At 49.4% G+C, this 26,560-nt stretch overlaps 1 protein-coding gene across 1 annotated transcript in view; it reads right to left on the bottom strand.

Moving 5' to 3' along the window:
* Positions 1–232: 232 nt before the first annotated feature.
* FRMD4A (FERM domain containing 4A) overlaps positions 233–26,560 on the bottom strand; it is a 208,442-nt gene continuing 182,114 nt past the window's right edge. Inside the window, 11 exon segments of the mRNA XM_050897605.1 lie at positions 233–265; positions 2,342–2,413; positions 4,207–4,303; positions 6,854–7,713; positions 9,519–9,683; positions 10,105–10,288; positions 10,291–10,341; positions 10,820–10,876; positions 12,087–12,315; positions 15,490–15,612; positions 18,977–19,110. Of these exon segments, the coding sequence (XP_050753562.1) occupies positions 2,344–2,413; positions 4,207–4,303; positions 6,854–7,713; positions 9,519–9,683; positions 10,105–10,288; positions 10,291–10,341; positions 10,820–10,876; positions 12,087–12,315; positions 15,490–15,612; positions 18,977–19,110 (1,970 nt within the window). The 3' untranslated portion in view covers positions 233–265; positions 2,342–2,343.

Below are 26,560 nucleotides of genomic sequence, written 5' to 3'. Positions count from 1 at the left end.
TCTCAGGGCCAGTGTTCTGTAAATGTCGTCTTGAATTGCATCGTGAGAAAAGTGCTTAGAGTTGAAGCTGGTGCTGGGTGACAGTGCATCTGGGTAAGGCAAATGAGAGGCAGTGAGGTGATCTCAGAATGGCATTGATGTGATTAACTTGAGGTCAGGGGTTCACACTAGAGTCCCAGGCTTGGCTTTTTCCTGCCCATACCACTGGACATCTGCTAATTCTGGATAGAGGGGAGAATCCAGGAAACAGCTATCGTTGTAGCTCCTGCAGGAGAAAGGAAACTTCATTAGGACAACGAGGGCTCCTGGAAAGTTCGACTACGGGCATAAAACATTGTATTGCGGGTGGGAAGGAACGCAGGATATTCACAGACCCCGCTGCACTCTGCAGGTACCCCCAGAGCTGACGTTTGGGGTGGGCTCAGCATGCAGGACCCTGCTTTGACCCAGTTTGCTCTTGCCTGGCAGTCCCATTCGCCCCAGCAACCCGCCTGGTGCGAGGAGGCACGAGAAAGCTGAGCTCCGGCAGCCTCTCCGCAGCCAGGGTGCCCCGAGTTTTGGACGCTGGAATGGCAACAGGCAGAGCTGCTGTGCTTTCAGCCCGCTGCTGGCGGGATGCACTACAGGAGAGCAGAGTGGCTGCTGGAGGGCGAGAGCTTGTGGCCAACCCCACCGGCTGTGTCCATCCCACCACACGTGGTACCTCACCTGCCTCTGCTTTCTCTGTGTGGCCTCTTCCCTCCCTGGGAACAGCAGCAGCGCTGTGCCTTGCCTAAGGGGCTCTGTCTTGCTTTCCTGCCCGGTAGTAAGCTGGGGTAAAGAGATTTTCAGTAGGATGCTCTCCAGGGAGCAAGTCCTAAGAGCAGCCCTCTCGGCCACAGGCTCTATTACCCAGTGGGAACGTGGAAGGAGGAGGGTGGAGGTGCTTTCCTGTAGCACTTCTGCTCTGGGCAGAGGCTTGTGCGTCACCTGGCAATCCCAGAGTTACGTGGCTTTCCAGGGATGAGCTAGGAAGCGACTAGGGAGAGGGTGCCAGGTCCAATGTGGAAAGGACCGTGTTTTGTTGTAGGTAGCCTAGTCCTCATCTTGGGGTGCCTCTCTTGACAAGCTACTGCTTCTTTTGCTGCATGGCTTTTTGTTTGCCTGTACTGAGCAGATGAGACAGTTTATGAGAATTCTCTTTGCTCTTTATCTTAACAGCTCCATCAGGGTAGGCTCCTGGCTTAGTCTGCGGAGCTCCTTGCCAGAGGAAAACACTGAGGTCAAAATCTTGATATTTTGAAAAGTGACTGCTGTATCTGCATAGTAATATTGAGAATTGATGTCTCTCCCTCGCGCTTTGATTTGAACCAACTTCCAAACTAGGGATTGTTTTGAGGCCAAAAGTGGGAGATGAATTTTCTTTCTGTTTACTGTGGGATTCTCACTCCTTCCTCGGCTCCCTCCCCGCCTCATAGGTCTGATCTCACATCTGATGCAGTCCGGCAGTTCCTGCTTCCTCTGCCCTGTTTTCCACCTGGTTTCCCTGGGATGGCGTCTGGGAGGAACCTAAGTAAGGGCATCACCATCTGCATGTTAAAGAGCCTTTTGTTTCCCAGCTCTGTGCTGGAGTATGGAGGTTTATGGGTTATCTCTAGAAAGCTGGGCTTGAAATACTTGACAGATGCCAGCTGTGAATGGTTGTAGATTCAAATGAGAGTGTCAGACAGCGACGGCAGTTTAATTAAAATAGAAATACTCTGAGGGTTTTTTTGTTCCCTCCACCCTTCCCCCTCTGTCTTCCCACAGGAACGGGGCCAGGGTTGCTCCTCGTTCCATGAAACCTCGCTGCTGCTAACAGCCTCTGCTTCACAGCTCTGCTCTGCGGTAGGGAAGGAGGAGAAAGGGGTGCTCGGTGCCACGGCTGGAGCGCTGCCGGGAGCTCAGTCCAGGTCCGCCGAGGCTCCCGTTTACCCGAGCTCGTCTCCCTGCCACGCTGCTCCCAGACTCTCCCCGCAGCACTTAGCCTACGCTGCTTTGAAACGTCCCCAGCCACAAATTTGTCACTACCGCCTGCTGTCTGTGCCCGTTCAACCTCTGCACGAATGCAGAACGGGCTGGCCCGAAGCGCTCTTTCACAGGGGAAAGTGCCACAGCCGCAAACTTGCTGAAAAGGCACAGAGAGGGCTTCGAGACGCTTTCAAGTTGTTCTTCCAAGAGCTGAAGGAAGCCTTGTTGCCAAACAAACAGGCACGCAATTAAAAGGGTTGCTCCTCTGGGACAGCGGGATGCCGGTTATTCGCACTGTGTTCACGGACTGTAAGGCAGAAGGATGAAAGAACAAAACGTTCCCTTACTATACCTCTATTCATCAGTACTTTGGTGGGTTGGAGACTGAGACTCATCCATAGTGGGTGAGTTGTCTGTTGCTTCTCTGAACAAAGGAGAGCAAAGGAGGAAAGAGGAGAGAGGAAATGTTAAAGAAAAGAAGTGACACGGACATTGTTACGAGCTTATTAATCCAGTGGGGAAACAAGTTGATGAATCATCTTCAGAAAAAGTTAGTGAGACAAAAACGTGTTGGGGCGAACTGTCAATCTTTTTAATCGTGCTGGGAGGGCACAGCCTGCTCCTGCAGTGGGGGAGTTTGCGTTGTGCATCTAATGGCAAACTTTATCTGCTCCTACTGTATTTATACATATGGCTTGAGTGTTATGCTCAGGCAGGAAATCAGTGCTGATTTGTCTCCAATTCTTTTTGCACTGGTTGTTGGTGCAGGGCCTAAGCTATAAATCCAGATAACTTCACTTTCACCAGCTGAGAATTTGGCTTGATGCATTTCTGCTATGAGAGACAGGGTGCAGGAGTTTTCTTGAATGGAAAAACAAGAAAAGTTTGGATTTTCCAAATAGATTTCTCAGCTGGCTGCTCACCAGTTTACTTCTGATCATCATGGAGATATTTACAGGATTAGGATTGGGATGGAGACCGAGACTAAGATTTGAGTCTAGACTCAGACGCTTAATAGTGGAAATGTCAGTGTAAATTTCAGTGTACCGTAAAGATAGTTGCCATTTTGCTTATCTTGCGATCCCTTGACTTTTTGTGAAATGGGACCAGGAAAATTCTCCTGTTCTAAAGCTGGAAGCACATGCAAAGACCACGTGAGGCTGGATGTCAAATGGGTGAATTTAAAATCCGAGGTAGGCCTAAGGGGGTTGTGGTTATGGTTCTCTTCATCTCCATTTTAAAGTGCAGTCACGAGCAGTGCTGGAGTAAAACCAGAGGTCAAACCTGGTCATAGGTGACCAGAAGAAATTAAAGAGCATGAGATTTTCCACTGGCTGCACAGTGAAATGTCTGCAAAGTTACCGGTCCCAATTCACAACTCGGGATCATATTTGTTTTCCTGCTCTAGGGCCTACGGTATTTTGAGGACTGTAGTCTGAAACTTTCTAGCTGATCTCACCAAACTCAACTTAGATGCAAAAATCTGGGACATGCTGAGTTAGGTGGGATCTGGAAATGATCTTTATTTCATATGGTAGGACAGAATTACAGGAGATTGCTAGAGAATACCCATGGGAGCTTGCAAAAGGCTTTTTGTTTACTCCTGGAACTCCCTGCCTCACAAAGAGGTGCCAAAGAACCCAATTACTGTATTTACATGAGTAATGGCTACCTGCATGTAATGACTCACTCACGCTGTGGCGAAGCAGTTAAGTTAGTGGTAGCTGGAAAAAGATGCACTTAATAGTCATTAAGACACATTGCTAGGGAAAACCTAGCAGAAAAATGTGGTTGCTGCACACACAAATATGGTAGGCACCTAACCTTGCCTTTACAACAAAGATCTTCTTGGTCTGGACAGCCAGCATGATGGTTGCTAAAAAAAAGATCAGCTATTTTGACATATGGAAAATTGGAGGAAGGAGACTGTCCAAGCAGGAAGAACCTGCAAGGCTTCTTTCTTTCCCTGTGGATCCAGCACTGCTTGGAGCAGTGCGGCTGGGTGCGGATGGCATTGCCATGTCTCGGTCAGCCTAAACTAGAACCCCACTGCTACGAGAGCACGAGTGGGAGGCTGGAAATGGCTCTGTGTGGGTGTAGGCTATGGAGCACCTGGAAAATGTTCCCCCTAGCTCTCCCTTTGCTTGTGTGCGGGGAGGTTTTTCTCACCGGCACTGAGCGAGGTGAATTCTCTAACCCGATCCCACAGACACTCACCCAGTCTGCCATGCGAGAATGTGGTGGGGACTGCCCGGCGGCGTGGCTGCTAGTTCACTCGACGGTGTTGAACTCCTCTGGCTGTGAGGTAAGGCAGCTGAAAAACAACCAAAGGGTGGAGAAAAATAACCGGTGAGGTGAGGGCGCAAGGGTCAGGGTGGTTCAGAAGCATCAGCTGGTCAGACCAGCAGAAACACGTCCGGCTGTGAGTAAACACAGCCTGGGAGTCAGACCTCATCCTGTTCCTGGACGGCTGTGCCCGAACGCGGCACAGGAGCAGCCAGCCTACTGCTGACGCTGCTGCGTGTCACAGGCTGGATCCGTCCTCAGCTCTGCAGGAATGCTTTGTTTCAGCCCAGCCTCCAGCTGAATACAACAACCCGGACTCTCCCGAGCCCTTCCTGGGAAACACCGCACCTCTCCCACCATGAAAGCTAATCAGTTTTGCTGCTGCATGGACCAGCAGGGCCTGGCTGCACACCCCCATGGGACATAAACTGGAGGAGCCCAGCCTGTCAGGCTCAGCCTCCTGCTCCCAGAGGTGGTGGGAGATGCTCTGTGTCCCTAGGAGCCAGAGCTGGCACTGGCGAGAGTCTGGACAAGTACACTGCTTCATGTGCAAAGGAGGAAGAGAGCTCTGAGGATTTCAAAAGCTACAACTACCTTTCACTGTGCATCTGTAATAAACTGAAGTTGGGCTTTGCTGACCCTACTACTATGGGACCAGAGGAAGGCTTATCTTACTTCAATGAAGACAGAAGCAAGCTGAACTAAAAATGTACCATTGGCAGTGGTTCTCCGTGGAGTTTCCCTGGTGAGGGTCTAGCTAAGAAATCCACCTGACTGACCTTTCTTCCTCCTCAAGTCCATACAGTGTTGACCCTCTGAATTTAATATATGCCTAGAAGTATGATCCTCTTTGAAGGACAGCGTGAAGTCCAATGGACCTATCGGCTAGGGCTAATCAGCTAAAATGATGGATGTTTCTACCTGGCATCCCCTTCTGTGCTGTTAAATTCTTTAGCTGCTGCCAAATGACACTTCAAGAGAAAACCAAATTTTAATCTGCTCCTTGGAGCCGACAGCCTCTGAGGTCAGAATCCTCCCACAGCTGTAACTGGGAGCTGACTCTGAATGCAAAACCAATCTGCGCTGCCAACTGGTCACGACAAGCTGTGATTACTGAGCACACTTGCCACTGTGCTGCCCAGATATCGCGTTTAGGTTTAAAGACCCAGCTGGGTGGGGGAATGGACTGATTGACAGTGGTTTTTACGTGCTCTCCCTCCAACCCCACCATTTTCCTTTCTAGATTACCTAGATTTGGTACAGTTTCCAAAGCTAAGCAAGGCAAAGCTTTCCAGTGCTCAAGCACTTTGCGTTGCTAGGTGGAACAGAAATGCCCATTAATCAAAGGGGGGAAGTCAGATTTTCATATGGAGACACAGGACGGTTCCAGCAGCTACTTGATTGTGTCTTGGTCCACATCTGGGCCTCCTACGAGCGTTGGCATCACACATAAATCAGCCTCTTCTCGAGCAGCTGTTGGTGACCCATGAGGAGCCTAGTATTAAATCGCCTCTCCGACTCCACGCTGGAGTCAGCAGTGAGTACAGAGCCCCACTGGTGTCAGTGTGGCGGTCGCCATGGACTGGGCGCGATGCTGGGATGTCAGAAGGCCAACAGCCAGCACGGGTGGACGATGCACTGGTCTGCTCAGAGAGGCCGCGAGGAGCTGCGGCGAGCGAGGCCAGAGCAATGGTGTCTCCCATGCCAGGGCTGAGGCATGTGGAAGGGTGGGGATGGGCACGGTGCAAACTCTGATTAAGCAGCAATCCCATTCACGTGGGGCTGGATTCAGGTTTTTAGCAAGTCCTTGATCTATCCAAACTGGCTTGTCCAGCGGTGACTGATGGCCAGTAAATATTTAACCTTGGACTGTTTCAGAAGACATAGGGGCCGCCTCAGTTTAATGAATTTGACTGTTTTCTTACCATTTAATATTAACAGCACAGAGGAGCGCAAAGCTCTGTACATGACAGAGGCATAATACTGCACAAACTTAAGCACTCCGAATTTCAGGATGTTATCAGCACAGCTACTGGAGCTGCATGGGAAAACCAAGTCTCAGCAGTGCACAAAGATGTCATCGCTCAAACATTTTTGCGGGGGCCAGAGGGGCTGGGATGCTCCCCACTTAACCTTTCTCATGCTTTTGGTGTTTCACTGAGGACATGCATTCTCCTAGTCTGTGCTGAGCCCCTGCTTGCTTCATCGTTCCCCTCGCTGTGATTACTGAGTGACCCCGCCACTGTTTCTCCACATTCAGCCCCTAGTGCCATCACCCAAACTCCAACTGCAGTCTGAGGAAAGACCTGCCAACAACGGGGCTTCAGTCCATCCCTGTCTTTTGAGCCCATCATTGCAAAGTGATGATTTCCATGGAAAAAAATTCTCACCCCGTAAGTGTCTCGGACAAGGCTTGCCCCCCAGTGTCACGCCTACAGGCTTGGTGAGCAGCATGTGAAGGCCAGATAACATGCTATGGTCTGGCATTGCTCTCCAGCCGGGGTGTAACGCCTGGCACAAATCCGGGCTGCATGAAGCCCCCGTCCCTCCCGCCCCTTTGCCTGGGCCCGGCTCTCACCTGATGTTGCTTTACACATCTGAGGCATTCTCGTGACCCGGCTGTGCGCCACAAAGGTGCTTTGCGAAGATGTGCTGTACTGCGAGCTGCTGTCTGAGGAAGTGGAGCTCGTGTGCGAGAGGCGGCTGTGCTCCTTGTGCGAGGCCGTGGACCGCTGGTACCAGAGCCGCAGCTCGTCCGACACGGCAGTCCTACCCGAGCCTTTCTCGTGGCCCTCCCTGCCCAGAGATGGAGTCCTTATGATTTGGGAGCGGGAGGGGGTGAGCCTGACGGAGTCCACTTCATCCCCATGCCAGTTCTCCTTAAACATCCCCCCCGCTGTGTAGGAGTTGGAGGTTTTGAATTGTGCTTTCACGCTGTAGTGTCCCTCCTGGTCGTTCTCCAGGCTCCGCACCACCACGGGTGTGGAGCTGCCCTCGATGTACAGGGGATACTCTTTGATCCTGTACTGGGAGGAGGGCTGGCTCTGGCTGTGCAGATAGACGCGGTGGTGCCCTGTCCCGTTCCTCGCAGCCAGGTTGGGCATACTCCCTGAATTGGAAGAGACCAGGTTGCCCGCTGATTTGTGCCTTTGCCTCTGCCGCTCTCTGGCTTTCGACGGGGAATCCTCTGCCAGGGTGGAGTAGTTGGGGTTCATCTGAGCGGGGTAGTAGTGCTCAGAGCTGGAATGGCTGGTGCAGGAAGAGCAGTCGTCCATGGGGTCAGAGCCGTTACTGCTACGAGTCCTTGGGGTGTAGAAATCGGGGCTCCCTGTCTCATTTTCTGAGCCGAGGAGCTTGCCTTGTGACTCCAAACTGGAGCTCCGGTGTCTAAAGTGCTGAGCTAAGCTGTGCAGTCTGGTTGGGCTGATGTCTACTGACCTGCAGGTACCAGGAAAAAAACCCAGGCTGGTCAGTCAACAGGACAAAGCACTCCCCATCCCCTTCTGCACACAAGGCCAGCTTCACAGGCAAAGGAATCTGGGGGCACTGAAAACCTGGACCCCTCCAGCACTGCGTGGGGCTGCTGCCTGCAGAGCAGCCTGCTTCCCTGCTGTAGGGTTTGGGGTGATTAGGTCCTATTCCTGTTCCTCTCCAGGCTCCTTGGTGGCAGCTTTCAGTCTGTAGCACCACGGCCTTGCCCAACCCGATTCCTCTGTGGCTTGCCACCCTGGGAAAGACCCAGTCTGAAGGGCAAAACCTGGGGACCTCAAGCCCCAGCTTTGCTGGTGCAGTCCTGTGGCAGAGCTGTTGTTTGTTTGAATCAGCACTGTCCTGTGCTACCAGGTTCACCTTGCTCCAGCTCTGCAAATCCTGAGACCTTAGCCTCAAAGGTGCTGGGATTCCCTTGCACGTGGCTTGTGAACGCCCTGCACAGGTACAATCCACCTGGTGTGAGACAGACAGACAGACTGCCCATACTTAGCCCAGAATGCAGTGATTTCTCCACTGGCCTTTGAAAAAAGTCACCTCTGTCAAGCAGCTAGGTTTTACTGCGGCCCAGCCATGGGTAGCACGTGTAAGACTGTCAGTGGGTGACAGCCCTTCAGGCAACCACCCTGAATCGCAAGTTTACAAGGCTCAATTCACAGCCAAGTCTGGGTGGTCTCTATTCACCTTGGCTGTTTGGAAAGCTTCAGCCATCTGTTCAAGGAGCAGGAACACCCCGCGACGAGTCACACACCCGCATGACGGACGGCCAAGGCCAGGGCACGCAGCTCATGAATGAGCCACAGACTGAGCAACGGTTGTTTCAAACACCCAAATGGCCCCTACCCTGTCAAGGCCACTTCTCAAGCACTGTGCCAGGCTCGTTTCTCATGCAGCTCGGCTCCAGTGTTAACAAACATTGCACTCTTGAAAGGTACTCTCAGCCAAAAACTTGTAACAAACTTCACCCCGGGCCTTAATGCCTTGTATCGTCTCTGCCTGAGTCTGATGTGTTGGCATGACTCTTGATTCACGCCAAGCTAAATGATGGTAGGCAGGATACCTAACAGCACAAGTTTTGGCTCAGCTCTGCTTCCCGCAGGGTCCATGGAGTTTGCCACAACAGCAAAATAGCAATGAAGCTGAACGGTTTGTAGAAATCCTGCTGAAAATTGGAGTCAAATTGGGCCACGCACATCAAATCACTTCCCTTACACACTTCAGCTCTTTCCTCTGTCAACCCTGGGCTTATTCCACTGCCACCTGGATCCTGGGGTGGATTGCTTCATACAGGCTCTCTCTCCACATAAGGTCACACATGTGCAAACATTTTATCTATGAGAGAGAATTAACACTACCCAACATTTTGTGTCAGACACAAAACAACAAGTTCTCTCCGGGTGGATCCATGGAGGAATTTACTGCAGAATTTAGCAGTAGCACCATATCCCTTTTAAAAGTGGCATGGGGTTTGTAGTGCCTATTAACAGTCCCTGAGATGAAAGCTCCCAGCGGAAGAAAAGCTTGATTACTTTGAGGGAGAGATGAGGGGCAGGATCATGTTTATCTGAAGTGATTTCAGGATCTCAGTTCAGGAGAGCTTCCCTACTGGCAACAGTACATGAGCCTCTTATGTGAATAGGACTGGTCTGTGTCCTTTCCTGAACTGGGAATTAATTTATATCCTGGGGGAAGGATAAAGCAAAGAATATTTATTTCAGGGTAAGCAAGGTGAAACCAGAGCTGGGAAGACTTACCGCGTGGAGTGGACGTAGTGCGGACTGCGTACCCGTAGATCCGGTGTTGACGGCATGCTGGACTGGGAGTTCCAGTGGGGAAGGCTCCGGATGGGGCTGTTCTGCAGCGAGCTGCTCCCTCCTGCCTCGGCACAGCTCCCGGTGCTGGGGAACCGCTTGTGACTGCTGCAGAGCAAACACCCTGCTTCAGTTCCTGGGCACGAATTTGGGGAAGGGGCTCCCACACCTCTTTCCAGATCTTAGGCATGTGCCTGCGATCTCGTGGGGGAGTGGGAGTTGGGTCAGCTGCTGCTCTGAGCTGCGTCCCAGAGCTTGTGCTTCTGCAGTAGCTGGAGGTCAAGGCCAAGCCCTGTCAAAGCCCTCAGATGATCCACCATCCTTCCTTTCTACATGTGCTTTTAAAATAACATTGAGATACCAAGCAGCAGTCGTGGCTGCAGCCTTATTATGACATGCCTATTGGCCAAAACACCTAAAAGTCTCCTTTTGGTAAAGGACGGCTTTGTAAATTTTGAAAGGGCTCACACCCGTCCCTCCTGAAAGCAGAGGATATCTCTGTGATGGAGCTTCAAGATAGCTGGCTCACCTGGAATGACTGTGTGAGGAGCGTTTCTTGACCTTCTCATAGGGTTCATCCAAGGATGACTCGCTCCACATCTTGGGTTTGATGGGGGACTTGTCATAGTCATTGCGGTGGTAATGCATTTGGCGGAGGCCTTCCAGTGACTGCGGAGGAGGAGGCCTGTTGTGCAAGGGTGGCCGGGGAGGAGTCCTTTGTGTGGGGACTGGAGAGGGGATATTGTGCTGGTGACCTGAGAATCCTCTGTGAAGAGAAGAAGGGAGAGAGGCGATGGCTGTGTGATACCTCCAATGGCAGCACAACCCCGGTGGACACCATCACACCTCCAGAGCCTGCTTCCTTACTCCGCTTCCCCGGCTGCGTTCAGGAGCAACCTGAAGACCCAACTTTCAGAACTGCACCGGCTGACATTCTCATTTTGGGAGGGAATGGCCAGCAAGAGTGTGTGATGCATTACAACAATTGAAACCTTAAGAGAAAATAAGGGGGCATTCTGGGACTGTCTTGAAAGAATTCAGAGCAGTAACCATGGCAATACTCACTGCTCCAGGCCTGATGTCTGACTACAAGATGGAGTCAGGGGAAACCAAGCGTTTTGCTACTGGGATGTTTGAGTGGATTATTACACAGAACAGTTCCTCCATTTTGAGTGTCAATCAGGAGTTCACACATCCCTCCCTGTTTCCTTCCCGCCCTCTAGAACATACAGCAGCCAACATACCATCCTCGAGAACAAGGGCATCCGAGAGGGAGCTGTCTTCACTGGCAATGTTTCCTTCTGAAGAGAAGAAAATATAAAGATGGTCAGATGGTCCTGAGAATCGCAGTGACCGAGTGCTGAACTGCACCATGATCTTCATCCACTGAGTCTTAGCCTTAAGCAGTCACCCATGTCTTCCTCCTCACATAGCCGAGAGGCAAGATTCCTATGAACAACTGACTCAGCCCACTCTCAGTCTTGGAGGGCAGAGCTGCAGGCCAGGTCTCTCACTAGCAGGCCACCTTTCAAGGAGCTGCTCACTCTTTTCAATTAATGGGGATTAAGACTGAGTCACAACGAGCTGAGATCCCCAGAGAATGCAAAATGGCATGGTGCCATTAGCGAGATTTGTATCTCCGGTCTTAAGACTCTGGGTTTGATCTCCACCTTCTTAAAATGATCATCCTGTTGCTAACTAAAGGCCCACACTAGGTACCAGTTTTGTGTAATTCAGGGAAACACTTTCTGAGCATCCTCTGTAGCAGCAGGAGAAGCTCTCACGTCCTTGGCATGCACACAGTTGAGCTGCCTCCCCTATCCCGCGTCCTCACGGCTGCCTGTTATCCCTGACTGCGGTGTAACTTGGTACCCAGGTCACAAATACAGCAGCTCTAATCTCAGTTCCTGCTACAAAGGCACAGAGAAAAGCTGTGCAAGTCAAAGGGAAAGGGCAAAATCAGCAAGGGAGACAGAACCACAGCAGAAAGTTAATGGATTTCATGAAAAACCAATCAACAACAACGCAGTAAACCATAAAGTGTCCTGAGAATTACATTGTAAAAAAACCAGAAAATGAAAAAAAGCATTTGAACACAGCAATGACACTGCTACCACTTTGATTTTACAGATGCCTTTCAGCTAGAGAGCTCACCCCAATCTGCTAACATTAATTACATTTGTACAGCACCACTCCGGAGGAGACGTTAACAGAGCAATTTTATAGGTGAACAAAGGAGTCACAGTCCGCTTTCCCGGCACGCTTATAATCTACAGCGTGACACTGCTTCTTGTGCTGTGAACCAGCACATCCCTAATGCACGGCACGCAGCCCAGACACCCATCCGACAGCACGATGGTACGGGAGAGGACAGCCCGACTGCCAGCAGCCGTGGAGTCCTCCAGACAGGAGAGGGAAGAGGAAGGAGGCAAAATCTGTGCCTCAAGGCAAGAATTTTGCTCTCTGTCCACAGATCCTTCCGTGATGCAATGGGTGCTAAGTCCCACTTACCATCTATGATCAGGGAGGCTCTCTGGGTTGGCTTCTTTCCAGATTTGATGCGATACTCATTGATGGCGTTTTCAATTTCCTGCAGTTTCTTCAGTGCGTTCAGGTAGGATGTCTTCCTCTGTTTCTTCAGCTTTTTGCTGACGTTTGGGTCGCTCGCCAGGCGCCGGGCAGCCTCCGTGATCTGGGACTGAATGGCAAACTCCCTCTCCAGGCGCTCCAGCTCTGCCTCCTGGGGAAAGGCAAGTGGATTCTGGCTACCACCAAACTCTCCCGGCCCAGCTATGGGGAAGCTCCCCCTGAACCTGGCCAGTGGCCCCCGACCAAGGCTCTCCATCAGCAAAGCATCCACGATCGTGCTGCTCCCCTCATCTTAGGGCCTCCTTGAGCATACCCATCTCACCTTCATCTGCTCACACGAGTGCCTGGGAGCACAGCTGATGGAAGGGATGACCCATACAAGGAGACATGTGTGCTCCAGCCCTAACCCTGCTGGGCTGTTTGGCTTTTCATGCGGTTCAATATGGCCTAGTTCAACGGTGCTCTACTGCTGACACATTCATCCTTTTACACCCATCTATGGGTAACACCTGCCTCCCACCCACTCCTCCCTGTTTCCTGTCTCCATATTTGAGCCCCATTTGATATCAGTGCTATGTACTGATACAAAGCTACAGCTTTAACCTTCTTGACAGGTTTGCTTGGCACCCACCAAAGTCTTTGGGGTAAAAAAGCCAAAGATGGGCTAATTCCTCCCTGGTGTATGGCCATCAAAATCCAGGGGAGAGTATGAGCTGAAGTAATTATGGGCTGCTGCAACTGATTGCACCAGAAAATTGTCTCCTCGAGTTACAAGCCAGGAGGGTGATTTCAGAGCAAGTAGTGTGTAACAGCAAGCTTTCTGTATGCCAAAAAGGACTAGTGTCTCCAACATTAGCCCTTGCAGGGTCTCAGCTGAGCTTTTAAATGCAACCAGGTGTACCCTGGAAGCTACCTACTGATTTTTAGTTGCCCTCCAAAGTCAAGGGATTTAGGCCTATTTATGCCAATGCAGAAGCTGATATGGAGTTTTCTGGTCTGCACCGGGACCCCAAGCTGTAAGCTTCAAAGGTACTTGCTAATCTGCAACAGATCTGGCTACCTTCCCCAGCTTGATGGAGTTTTTGGTGTTAGTCTGCTAGAAAGGGGAACACAGTATATTGCAAATTAGGGAAAAAATGTCAAGCTTTTTTACTTTTAGTGAATGGTGGGAGTTCAGATCACAAGCACTGACAGCCATATATTCACGGAGATCCCCATTACACAGATTCAAATCCTTTCTCTTTGTTTAGCAGCAGCGTATGCTGCAAGAGCTGATGCTGTGGGAATTAATCAGAGTGAAGTCGTTCTCTGAAGTTTTTATTCTGGGCTTCTGGCTTAAAAAAAATCCCTTCGCTCTCCGTGGTGAGTCAGCATTGCCTTGAAACTGTAATTATCATTTCCCTCACTTTACTGAAGACTGAACCCACCCCCCATCTTTTTAACAGATCCCTTTTTGCTTTGAAGAGTTTATAAGCTCTATCAGTGCCAAACTTATTAAAAGGGAATTTAACACCATGGAGTTTTAAGGCCTGGAACCTGATTCGCCGTCTTCTGGTAAAATCCTTCCCAGAGTCAGGAATTATGGACCAGGTAGAGGCGATTACCAAGAAATACAATAGGACCCTTCCCTGCAAGTCTTGCTGTGACAAAGCTCTTACTAAAGGTACAGTGAGTTTGATGTGAGCTGTCATTTCAGACCTTCACAGATTCAGTTCTAAATCATTCAGTATATCTTAGAAAAAACATATTAAATTTCCTCCCAGCCATAACTGCCCATTTTCTTCCAGTGAGGCCCCTATAAATAAAGCCTCAGAAAATGAGGGCTATCATCTGCCTTCAGATGGAAGTGCCTTGCTTCAGGTCCTTGTCACAGTCCATAATATCAGTCCTGAATTTACATGACTGAGGGAGTATTTCACCTTTTGTTTTAAATTGAGTTTCTAGCGTTTGCACTTGCTGAAAAGCGCATAAAAATCATCGCTGGCCTCTCTAAATGCTCTCAGACTGGCAGCCAAATAAACACAGCTCAACATCACTCTTCGAGAACAGAAATTTATGGTTTTCAACACAGTCTTAAAGTTTGACAGATGAAGAGGGAGGTAGAGAAAAGCTGAGTCAGCGTGTTTGGATTGCTGATGCCAAAAGGCAGAGTGCCTGCAACGGGGAGGAGCTGCTTTACCTTCGTGCTCTCCCCACCTAACCTTGCCATCGGAGTAAGGAGATTCCTCACCTGCTAGCCCCAAAAGCTGCCTTGTAGCAGTAAGATCTGGGGAAGCTGGAGATCAGGTTATAACTGAGCAGCCAACAGACTGCAGGGGTTTTAGGAGTAACTCAGCTAAGCCGTGCTTCCCTTTGAAAAGCTTAATTAAATGTGCTAGTTCATGAATATTTGACTTCGGTGGAATTCCTCTCCCAGGCTCCATTGAGAACAAAACTAAAGAGCTCCAGCTGTTTATTTTTTCAGCAGAAGGAAAATGCCAACAAAACGACAAACAGTTAATTCCCTGGCTGAACCGAGCCTTAAACCACACAGTCACACCAGCTTCAGTCTCTCCTCTTACAAAAATAAAAAGGAAACTCAAGACTGGAATATACACAAGTGTCTTGAGACAAATGCGTCTCTGCAGACAATAGCTTTTCTGTGAATCTGGTCCCGCCTTACAGCTGCTGCAGGCCTGTTTTCACAGCCACGGTTCAGGGCACTGACCCAGCACATTGTGGGAGCAAGGGAAGAGAACAAACACTCCCTGGCAAACTTAGAAAAACATAATTTCAGCTCCCCATAGGTAGGGATGAAGGCTCTTTTGTTTAAGGACTGCGGAGCAAAATGCTTTCATCTTGCTATTGCAGGGCTAAGATGGATAATTGTGATGCTTTTCTCCCCGGTTAGGGGAGATCTGAATTTGGATTGCTATTGAAGCAGAAAGCAAGTGGCTGTTTGCAATAACAACACAGGACAGCAGCAGGGCTCAGATGGCTCAAGGGGCTCCTGATGTCCTCCCTACTCACACAAGTCACTGCACTTGGTCACCACAGCACTTGGACTGTCATAGTCCAGTTGGTCACCCAGGCTATTTCTGTTACCTCTAGCGAAGCCAGGGCTGAACCTTGAGGGTTTCACCTTTACTCCGAGTCTGAACTAAGGCCACCAACTCTCTCGCTGCTTCCCTGTTCTGATGGATATAAAAAAAAAGGCACCGTGACCAACTACAGTCATTTAAAGCAAAAATGACTGTAGGACTGATGGTTCCTATGTGATGTACAGTGGACGTCTTAGAGACCTGAGGTGGGGACAGGGGGCTGGAAGGGAAGGGCACAGCCTCACCTCTCCCTTAGGCAGGATTTTCTGCTCATCCAGTTTAAAGGCAGTTCCTATTCTTCTCCTTACAATAGGCGGCTCCTCCCCAGGATCTAGGGGGTATTCTCGTGGCAGCTTTCCTGTAAGCTCCTGTAAGCAGAAAATGCTGTTAGTGATCTGGGAAATCCTGCAGCAGAGCAGAGCAAAGCACACCACCACTCTTGAACTGTGACCATAAAATGACAGGTGTTCATTAACAACATATCCAGTTCTGCCAGCTGATAAACATACAGGAGAGCACCCAGCCCTGCGAACTCGTCCCAGAACCTGACACTGAGGGTGGGGAACTTTTCTTTAACCTGTGCATGAATACAGATTTTTGTGGCCTGCCCAGGGTAGGTCTGTAGGTGGTGCCCATCCCTAGGGCGTTGGGGCTCGAGGCTGAACAGACTGCAGCACACATGCTTTCATCTCTGCTGCAGGGTGAGCAGGGAAGAGCTTCTATCTGCTGAGCTGCTTCTAAGAGGGGGGTGAGCAAATCCGTGAGCCTTCATGCAGGATGCAGGTCTGCTGAGTCAGAAAGCCCTACTGGCAACAGCCATGCACATTACGACCCGCACAGAAAAACATTCCCACCTGATTCATGATGTGTCTGAGAGGAATGCAGTGAAAATGGTCACTAAAAGCAGTGCCTGGTACCTCATTACCTGTCTGATAACACTTCATGTATCAGAGCCCCTTCCAAACCCCAGTGATGTCATGGGCAGCTTTGGAGCAGTATTAGATGATGCTTTGTCAGACTGATGGGGTTATTTGCAAAGATTTGTTCAAAATTCAAAGCAAACCCCACAGAACTGAGGAATATCTGGAACATAGGAAGCAGCGAGCGCCACTAGTGATGTTAATGCTGTGGGATTTTTCCCCTGGACTACACAATACAGCCACACATATCTGAATTGAAGGCATTCAAATGCCTACAGAAAAAGGCAGGAGCCTCACTACCAGCACAGCCCGACTCCTTGTGCTCAAAAGTCTCCTCATGAAGGACAAAAGGCTTTTGTATTCCTTAGCATCAGCCTTGAGAGGATCCAGCTGGCAGAGTAACCTAAATCATCTGAATCCCAAAGAACGGCAGCTGACCTTAATGTGAGTGTGCAGCTCAGGCCCCTGCCTGCCCTGGCCTCTCCCCCACTCCCTAATGGGTTTTTTCTTTCTACTCTTTTCAGGTCACTAGGAAACAAGGACCTGGTCTTTTCAAATCTTTCCTTTAAGCAATTCCCAGCAAAATGGGTTTGCAGCACAGCTCCGTGCCGACGTGCACAACTCCCTTTTGCGAGAGGCACTGTTGCAATGTCTCAGGTCCCATTCTGCGTTGCCCCTCCAGCCCTGTGGGGTTATTTCAGCTTTTCTTCTGAAATGTGTTCCTTCTAGTGAGATGTGGCTCTAAGCACTGCATCAAGACACAGATTCCTGTATCCCTTCCTGAGGGAAACAAGGATGCCTTCTTTATAACCCCTAACTTAATATGAAGCAGGGCAGTGGGGAAAGAGTTAATATCTTCTGTAAAATGCCCAAGACTGGAACAGAACAAAATTAATATAGGCTACCATGCTGCCTCTATAAGCTGAAAAGTATTCAGAGGCACAGTCCTGAAAAGTAATCTAAATTAATAAGTAACTGGAGTAGTGATGGCCCGAAGTAACCTGATGCCACTGTTATGAATGGCTCTGGCCATGCTTATTTGATTATGCCCCCACTTTTAACCCTGTTTTATCTCCTGGTTTGCCGCCTTCTCCCTCTGTTTTGGCCATTCCCATGCCAAACCAGAAAGGACGAAGGGCAGCCTAAGAGGAAATACTTCCAACTACAGGCTGCTGATGGATGAGCTGTAGGGTTGCAAGACAGGGTCAGATTCCAAGTGTCCATGAACTGCCTCTCTCAGATCATCTACAGAAAGCACGAACACTTTCTACCAGCTCTTAAGGTGCTGACAGATGGGCTCTGGCCAGCCTTGCTGCAGCACATTAAGGAGATACTGCTCCTTACCACCAGCTCCATGCCCCAGTGGGAGCTTTTGCCTGCATCCCAGTTGCTCGCAAAGTGCCTGAGGCTGCACAGCAGACGGGGCTGGGGTTAAAGCGAAGGCACTGGGCTGTGAGCTCCTGCAACTCAGGAGCACAGGCACAGGCACATCTTCCCCTGCATGCGGTGCTGCTGCAAAGCCTTAGTCATCGGCAGTCAGGCAGTGTTAGCTTAGGGTGGTAAATTCCTCCAGGGCAAGTAGAGCCCTCCAGACCTTGTCTATCGGCCCCCGAAAAGCATGTCACTGCATCCTGCAGATGATCTTAGCTCTGTACTTGATGGACTTATGAGACTGGATCTGGTTCTGCAACCTTTATCAGCACAAGTTGTTTGCTGAAGTCAACCAGGTGGGAAAGGATTGTTCGTGTGGAGTAAAGGACGGGAACTGGGGCAGCAGAGATTTCTGCTGACTTTCTTTGTTGAGAAGTATTTTCCACAACTTATTCTTGTGGGCGTTAAAACTACAGACTAATTGAAACAAAGTGCAATGAGAGCTGAATCAGTGACCTATTATTTCCCCCATTTTTGTCAAAGGTGAGATACACATCAAATATTAAGCAAAAACTGGAAGATCTCAGTGCCACTGTCTGCAGCCACCTTCCTGTTGTGTTACACATCACGATTTGTTGTTAAATTCAGATTTTCAGGCCTGGTAAACAAAGGAGAATTGCTGAATGACCCAAGTGTATGCTGCTGCTAATCTCCGCACACATCTGCAGCAGGGCTGTGATTTCCTCAAACATTAAATTGATCTCTAAACTGGCCTCCTGTGTACTGCAAGAATGAACTGGCAAGTGAGTGGGAAGGTTATGAGATGAGTTCCTGAGCTGTCCTGCATAACCTGGGAACCACCACAGTGGTTCCTCTTCACAAAGTTTGCCACCACACTGCCATTCCTCTCCAGCAGTGCCAGAGCTTAATGGATGAAGGGAGCAGATGAGACCTTGTGTGTGCTGGGAGAAGAAAAGCACGTAAGGTCAGGCCTGCTCCAAGAAGAAGGTGTATCAGCCTGGGGGTTTTTTTGCTAATGAAGTCAAAAGCATTTGAGAAGTGATCACCAGTACACAGGACAGCCTTCCTATGCCATTTAGGTAGCTGCATATTCCCACCAAAGTCAGTAAGAAGCCTGGCTGAATGCATCTTAAACACAACTTCAAACAGCAGACATGGATGCTGAGCACCCTGCTAGCCCCAAGCCAACTGGGTACCCAGCTGACATGGGGTCCCCTTCTCTGGGGGGGAAATGTTCTGTGACATTGCAATCTGGAGTTGAAACAGTTGAACCTTCCTAAGGCTTTTGTACAATGAGCTTTGTAAGAGCTAACTATGGAAGGCATCTCTTCTCCCGACTCCATACCTGCTCCAAACAACGAGCATGCTATAACAATGCAAGCAACAAAGTGTTACAGGTTATAAAATATCCGTTGCCTACCGCTTCTCGGAGACACAGTTTCTTTAGCTCTTCCAAGCGTTGGCGCAGTGTCTCTTCCAAAGCTTCTTGCCTGGATTTCAGTGCAGCCAGCATGTCTTTCTTGGCAGACTGAGAACTATCTGACTCTTGGGAACCTATCAACAAACAATGATTTCACTAGGCCAGCTGACAGCAAAATACACATCTGGAGTGCTTGTAATTTTACCAAAGCCTGGATGCAGTCCTTCTAAAAAGAAATCAGACTATGATATGAAGCAAGTGTTACCCAGTCATGTTTGTTTACAGCAAATTCTTAATGTTTAAGCTAACAGACAGAGATTGGACAGTGGGGCACACAAAGACATTTGTAATCATTATCCAGAAAAATAAAAGCAAAAAAATTATTCATGTAAAGATCCTAGAAAAAAAAGACATACCATTCCCATGAAAGTTCCCAATGGCAAATAACAGTACAGTTTATGAAGCCCTGGAGATGCATTTTTGGGAAATTAAGCCTAGGAGAAACCATTTGACAATACAGCCTACTTCTTAAGAACTGCAATTATCCTAGTAGCAAACATTTAATTCAATCCACTTACAGTGCCTGTTTTATGGAAAAATGTAATGAAACAAAATTACCTAGCAAGATTCCTGTAAAACACACCAAAACAACAATAACCCATAGGTCCTTCTGGGATAGTAGCTGTTTCTTGTGTAGATGTAGGTCAAGATACTTAAACTGGATGTCCAAATGGCTTGACTTTTCAAGTGGCAATTACTCAGCAACTTCCACTGAAGTAAGTCCATGCATTAAGTCAGACTTTGTTGCTCAGATGTCATGACAGCATTTCTAATTTCAGCTCTTTAGGGGAACTTATTGATGGGGTTCCTGATTTTATTTTGGTTTGGGATGGTGCATCAATTGCTATCCAAGGTCTAGCATCTCAAAGAAGGGGCAACATTGGTTGCATCCATTTTTGGGTCCCCAACTTGAGTAGCTGATTTTTCAGGATGTGCTTAGCATTTGCCCTCTTTAATGCACCACTGGACTCAGGAATGAGTTTATAGTGAAGTCACTACTTCGCTCCGATCCCCTTGTTTGCATAAGCCAAGTGCATGCTTTCATCACAGAGTATGAAAGTTATGGCCATACTGTGAGATGAAAAGCAAGCTCAAGAAGGGGCAAATGCCATCTCCCTGTGCTTTTCACTCATATTACTGTCTGTTGTTCAGCTACAGCTGTGGTTCAAAGCATCCACCTCAGGTTTACAGAAAGCTGAGTTCTGGTATCTGTGTCAGGTTCAGTGGTAGCGTCCCATGTCTGTCCACAGATGACACTGAGAGCTACAGCTCCACACACTCTAAAGCTCTGCCCCACGTACAGCCCTGGAGCTCAGCCTAAGTCTGCATCTGATTCCTTTTTAATAAGCTCCACAGTGGGTTCTGAGCCGGGCTGAATGGACAAGGCCGTTGTGGCTAAGGGGTTGCTGTTGCCTCAACAGAAGTGTCTAGGTGATCTAAGGTAGCTGAGATGTCTTCTATGGGGTGGCAGATATGACACAGGACCCTGTGAGACCCACACTCTTTTGGACTGGCAGTGGGATACTCTAACTCACCTAAAACGGCACCAGACACAATCCACCAGCTGGATTGTGCCCAGTGCTTTGTAGGGACTTCTTGTGGGGCATTTAGTTCACTGTAGGTTTATGCCTGCAGAGAAGCCTTTGACTCAGCAATGCTTTCAAGGGTGCTCCTCCTAGTCCGCAGTGGTTCCTCAGTTGTCTCAGCACCCGCTGTCCCAGGGTGACTCTGGGGGGCTTCCCTGCCCCTCTAGAGCAACGGCACAGAGAAAGCAGACCTTTATTAGCTGCCAGAGTCAGATACAACAGGATGCTACATGGAAGTTTCTGTGCACCCGTAGGATGAGGGTGAGGATGGGCTTCTAGATACATTTGCAGCTTGGCGTCCAAGTGTACAGTGAAGACCCTCAGCCCAAGTTGGTTGAAAATGTTGCTGCCATTTCACAGAGCTCTGGAAGGAACCTGGGAACAACTCTTTGTTTTGGCAGCAAACAGAGTGTAATTTGTGCTTTCAGCTTCATCTTTCATTGCTACTATTCCAGCAGACCATTAAAGCTAAACTGAAAGAGGATCGAGGCAACCCACGCCGTGAAACAGTTCTGCATTGGCCCAGGGGGAGCAGAGAATCTCACAGATCTTTTCCACCACTATTTTCTGCAGTTTCCATACAGGAAGACAGCTGGCACTTACTCTGCAAAATGCCACCCCGCTTTGTTACACCTTTTATTGGGCTGTCCTGGAGTGGGGGAGGTGGAAAAAGGGCTCTCTGAAGGTCAACCAGGTTGAGTGTCATCAGATAAAGAAGGACAACCTCATGGTAAGATGTCTGCTTAGTTGCTGTAGTCACCCACATTTCATTTGGGTTTCTTTGCCCTTATAGAGCAACAAAACTCAATTCTGCAAACACATCTGTGCTGCAAGAACTCGACGAGATCTTCTAGAGGAGCCTTGTATTTGCACTGGCAGGGAAAGCCCTCTCTAGCATTTAGTAATTCTTAATAGTAACCCTGGTGAGCAATTACTAGCAAAAGCTGAGCTGCTGAATTTCTTCCCTGAATTGCCAACAAACTGCTGAGTCCCGGTAAAAAGTTGCTCATGATTCCAGCAGATGTTTCAACCCTTTTTTTTTCTTTTAGAACAACTTTAATGACCTACGTTTTCCTTTCAACTGCTCTTCCCCTTTCCTTCCTCTCTCTGCTCCCTACCTCCAACAACAGCCTCAGATTTATTTTTAAAAGCTATTCGTTTTTGCACTGCAGGTTGCCACAGCAGCTACATAGATCCTGAAACATTTAAAAGCGTATGAATAGCCTAAACCCTGGCCAGACGCCTGCGCTGATTTGGGGTGTGCGGACAAGAAGGAAACAAACGGCTTCTGGCTGAGCTGGTATGGACCCAAATCAAGCACAGACAGTTCACAGCATCTGCTCCAGCTGTGCTTACCCTGTGTGAGAACCACACTGGTCTCAACCCTAATGCGGTTGGTGGCAGCGTCCACTGAGTGCACATTTTGCCATCTTTTTCACCCCTCCCAGAAAGCAAAGGAATTGGGGGAGATCTGGAAGCGCATTGTCACATTCTGAGTTAAGCAATGGGATTACTGCTGAAACCAAAGTCAACCACTCCTTGGCACTAATGAACCAGTTCAAATTAACCTTTTCCAAGTGTGTCTTTGTATCACAAACTCTTCAAGCGTAGCGAGGGTTCAAAGGCCAGGGGACAGGGCACTCAGTTCATGGCTTGTGATGCTGACTTTTTTTAGCTTGACCATACCTGACTTGGATGATCCCTTGGGCATACTGCAGGACTTACTTATTTCTTCAGACCTTCCTGAAGTTTCTCCTTCAGAAACTGTTCTGTTCTAGCTGTTGGGTGTTTTTTAATTTAAAAGCTGAACTATTTTGGGGTGTATTATTAGATTTTTATGGGCTGGATTCTCTCTTGTTCTCACAGGTGAAAAGCAAATGGAAACTTGATCAGTTAAGAGAATCACACCCGTGTGAGATGCTTGTAAAGGAGCAGCGAACAGTGCTTTGTATTGCTGGGGTGCCTACAGCTTCCATTAGAGGCTCTTTATTTATAAATATGTATTAATCCAGCCTCGAGCAAGGCTGTGACCACAGACTCACTTCTAAACCCAGTGGCAATTGACCCAAAAATGTCAGAACAAATCAGAAGACCACAAAAACAACCAAAGAAATAATCAAAGACTAGCACAAATCAAACCAATCAAGCAGATACTACCTTAAATCAGCCTTATTAAATATGATGCTCACTGAGTCATGGCTGCCCAGTGCCTTCCAAAGCGGATCATCAACAGAGAAAAATCAGTCCTGAAAGATCAGTCCTAACACGAGAGATTCCTACTGCAACAGAAACGGTTGACTAGGAGGCTTTCTCAGGTATTTCATCTCCCACAATTAGGGGTAATTCCTAATGCAGTAAACAGGAGAAATGTTGCTGAAATATGTAATTTCTTTGTACGGCTTTTGAACCTTTCTGTGAAAATTATTATTCAGCCTCCTTCCCATTTTCTGTGCAAAGATTTACCAAACTCTGCATTTTAACCCATGCTTCTGCAGAACCATTTGATGTCCCTAAAAGAGAAAGGGTTGTGAAAACACACCAGGTAGCAAGCACAGGCCATCACCTTGGTGGGCACCAGGAACCTACTGAATTGAGGCCTGTTTTTATAGCTGATGCTGCTGGTTTAATTTCAAAGCCAAGGCAATCGTACATGCCCTTTCCTCCTTAGCATACAGGACAGGACGCAGGCCTTGGTGACCTGAACACCCACTTAATACCCTATTACTGTGTGGATACTCTATACGTCTTCTTCACACTCCGCCTCTCTGGGCGATTTCTCCATCCACTGAAATTCAGAAGAACGTTAGCTGTGAAACAGGGGAAGAACGTGGTCCTCCCTGCCCAACTCACTCCTCCAGCAGAATTCATGGCTGAGCTTCTTTACTAGTGCTAACAGGCTGGTTGCTGGTCCCTCCAATACTGGTGAGGTCAAGACCATCTTGGTGATGTTGATGGGGACACGAAGCAAGTGATTCACACCCCTAAAGGATCTCACCAAGGCAATGTGCTGTGCCTGTGCAGATCTGCAGGGGCCCCTGGCTACCAGGTGTCAGCTCCAAGACAAGCTTTGCTTTAAAGCTTGTCAAAGGGATGAGACCAGCAATGCGAGCCACCGTTCTGGAGAGGAAAGCCCTACCAGTGACTCACTGTTTGTCCCCATTTCCTCCACCTATTGTAGCAGAGTGGAGTCAGCTTGGAAAAGGGATAAATGAGAAGGATGAAAACAAGCAGGGAGGATAGATGGGATGCTGAAGAGCAGAGAGATCCAAGGCTTGGTGATAGCAACTGTGAGGGGAGAAGAGATGCAACAAGGTGGCTGTGCAGTGGCGAGGCAAGAGCATCCACACATCTCTTCTCTTGCTCATTTTGCGAGTCTCCTGCTCCAGGAAAAACACATCTAAATATGGCAAACCCTTCACGCTACATCCGGCTGCTGGCTCCAGCTCGCTGGCATTTGGTCGAGGTCCCCATGGAAGGCTGTCCCCCGAGCAGGGAGGGGAGGTCCCCCCACGCTTGCTCTGTGCCAGAGCCCGGGCTGACTCACCGCGCCAGGATGTCAGCGCACAACAGCCAGCAACCTCAGACAGCCACTATCTCTTGTCTCTGCCAGACAAATAGGATATCCTCCATGGCGCGCGGGAGCCCAGCTGGAGCTGCTCGGCACAGGATGCACTCAGATATCCTGTGGCTGACTCGTCTTCGCGAGCCCCTGTGCTCGTGGGCCGTGCCGGTGCTGTTTATCCGCTCCAACACCCGCCAGGGCGGTCCAGCTGGGAGACGGCCCTGCCGGATGGAGCGGTGGGGGCCGGGGAACCGGCTGGCTGGGCTCTGTCGTGGCATTTTCAAGTGTAAACAGGCCCCTGCACAGGAAACCTCCACCGCTGATGAAGGAATGGGGCTTAGGGGGCCCAAGGCTCCTTGAACATGTCTGCAGAGCTAACGCAGAAGTGCTCCTCTGTGGTCTCTCCTCTGCCCACGGAGATGAAGGCGGCGGTCTGGGGTTCAGTCCAACCATAACTCAGCAATAATGGGGCTCCTTGATAGCTAGGAGACCTGCAGAGCTCTTAGGGCACAGACTGCTCTGAAGAAAAAATCCACCTTAGACCTAACCTGATTTCGCTCCAATAATTATCTTTGCTGGCTTTGATTAGGGTTCATGCCAGTGTGAAAGCAGAGCTTTTACTCCTGGGCAAATCTTGCCCCAGATGTCCAGGGATGATGGCCCAGAGATCCTGAGCAGAAGATCCTTGAGCTAAACCCCAGCAGCCCACTTTTTGGGGGCCCCCTTCAGAGCCCAAATGAGGTCAAAAGTTAAAGAGTGAGCTTGTCAGAAATGCACTTGGGAGCATCAGGTATCAACCTTACAACTCTGCAGTTACACAGACTGAGATCGAGGGCCTGGGAAACACGGAGGAGCTTAGGCTTTGGCCCTGAATTGCTGTGACCATGGGGAAGTCACCATCTCTGTGTAAGACTCCATTTCCCCACTGCTGTGTCTTGAGACTTAAGTGATGTGGGGCAGTGACTGCCTCACACTGCACAGCAGGATCTTGGCCAGGCAGTGTGACAGCTGGAAGCAACAACAAATATTTCCTTGCAGCCTTGCTGGAAACCCAGGGGAGACATGCCAGCTTCAGCGTGCTCCTCGTGGCGCTGACAGCCCCTTCAGTGAGGAGGAGCAAGATGGAGAGAGGAAATGGCTACAAGCAATTTCCAAGAAAAAAGGACAGAGAAAGGTAGGGAAGTGGAGGCAAACAGAGATTCAGTTCTGCCCTTGTGATTTCAAGCCACTCGGGGTATTTATAGCCTGGAAATCTACTGTGGCCACTTAATCATTTGCACTTATTCTCTCCAGCGTGCAGGCTGTACTGCGATAACCCATCATTGTTGTGACTGTGCGCCGATAATCTTCGGCACAATGGGAGGAAACGCAAAGGCTGGGACGGAGCCGGTGACTGTGCCCAGCGGCACAGGCAGCGAATGCCCCCTCCCATCCAGTGGGACAGGGCCGGGTCACCTCTGCCAGCTGGGCTCAAGGGAAGGGGCTCTTGGAGCAGAGGGGTCTGGGTGACTGTGTGGAAGCAAGCCAGGGTCTCCAGTTCCCCGGTATCTGTCCTCCTCTGCCAGACGTCCTCTCTGTACACTTCCCTCCCTCCACAAGCGTGCTTGTAGCTGCTGGAAGGCACACAGCAGCAGCAAACCCGACAGCTCCCCTTAACATTTTGGGGAGAGCCCTGTCCTCATAGCTGGTAGGACCTAAAGGCAGCTTTGAACACAGGAACCTGGAAGGAGCTATGCTTGCCTGGCCCACCAGCAGCACCTCGACCGAAACAGAGGTTCACACAGTCCTAGGGAGGCATGCAGGTAGACTGATCCACCTACCCAGGTCTGAAGAAATGACTCACCTGGTCAACGAACTTTGCACAGGTCTAGTCACTAGCACAATTCTGCTGAGTCTGCAAACCCCATGCTCAGCCAGAAGGGATTTGAGCAGGGAGCAAAAAAATACAGAAATAAAAGCATGGGCAGCTCCCAGTTTGGGATTTCCATCCACATAACCCTGATAGGTGCTGGCCCTACAGAAGCTTTTATGGGCCTGATTTTCTGCTGGCTTTCACCTGGCTACTGCTCTCCCAGTGTGACAGCAGAAGCAGACCCCCATGTTTTTTTCCAGGAAGGCGAAAAGTCAGTGTATTCACATGAAAACAGGATTACTACCAAGTAGCTCTCGCAAATTTGGGAATGGTGCCCAGGAGGCTGAGATCGTGGAAAGACCTTAAGAACTTCCTTGGGGTACTTAACGTTATTTGCTTTCCAGCAGGAGAGCTGGAAAAAATGCCAAACAAACAAAGAGCTCCAACAACCTGACACCAGTCTGGGAGCTGCTCAGCTACTGCAACTCCCTGAGCAATGGGAGGCACAGACAGTGGATTGTATC

The sequence above is a fragment of the Gymnogyps californianus genome, chromosome 1, assembly GCF_018139145.2.
Source record: "Gymnogyps californianus isolate 813 chromosome 1, ASM1813914v2, whole genome shotgun sequence".
NCBI lineage: Eukaryota > Metazoa > Chordata > Aves > Accipitriformes > Cathartidae > Gymnogyps > Gymnogyps californianus.
Note: the sequence above shows the minus strand (reverse complement) of the source record. Positions and strands in the feature narration are given on the sequence as shown.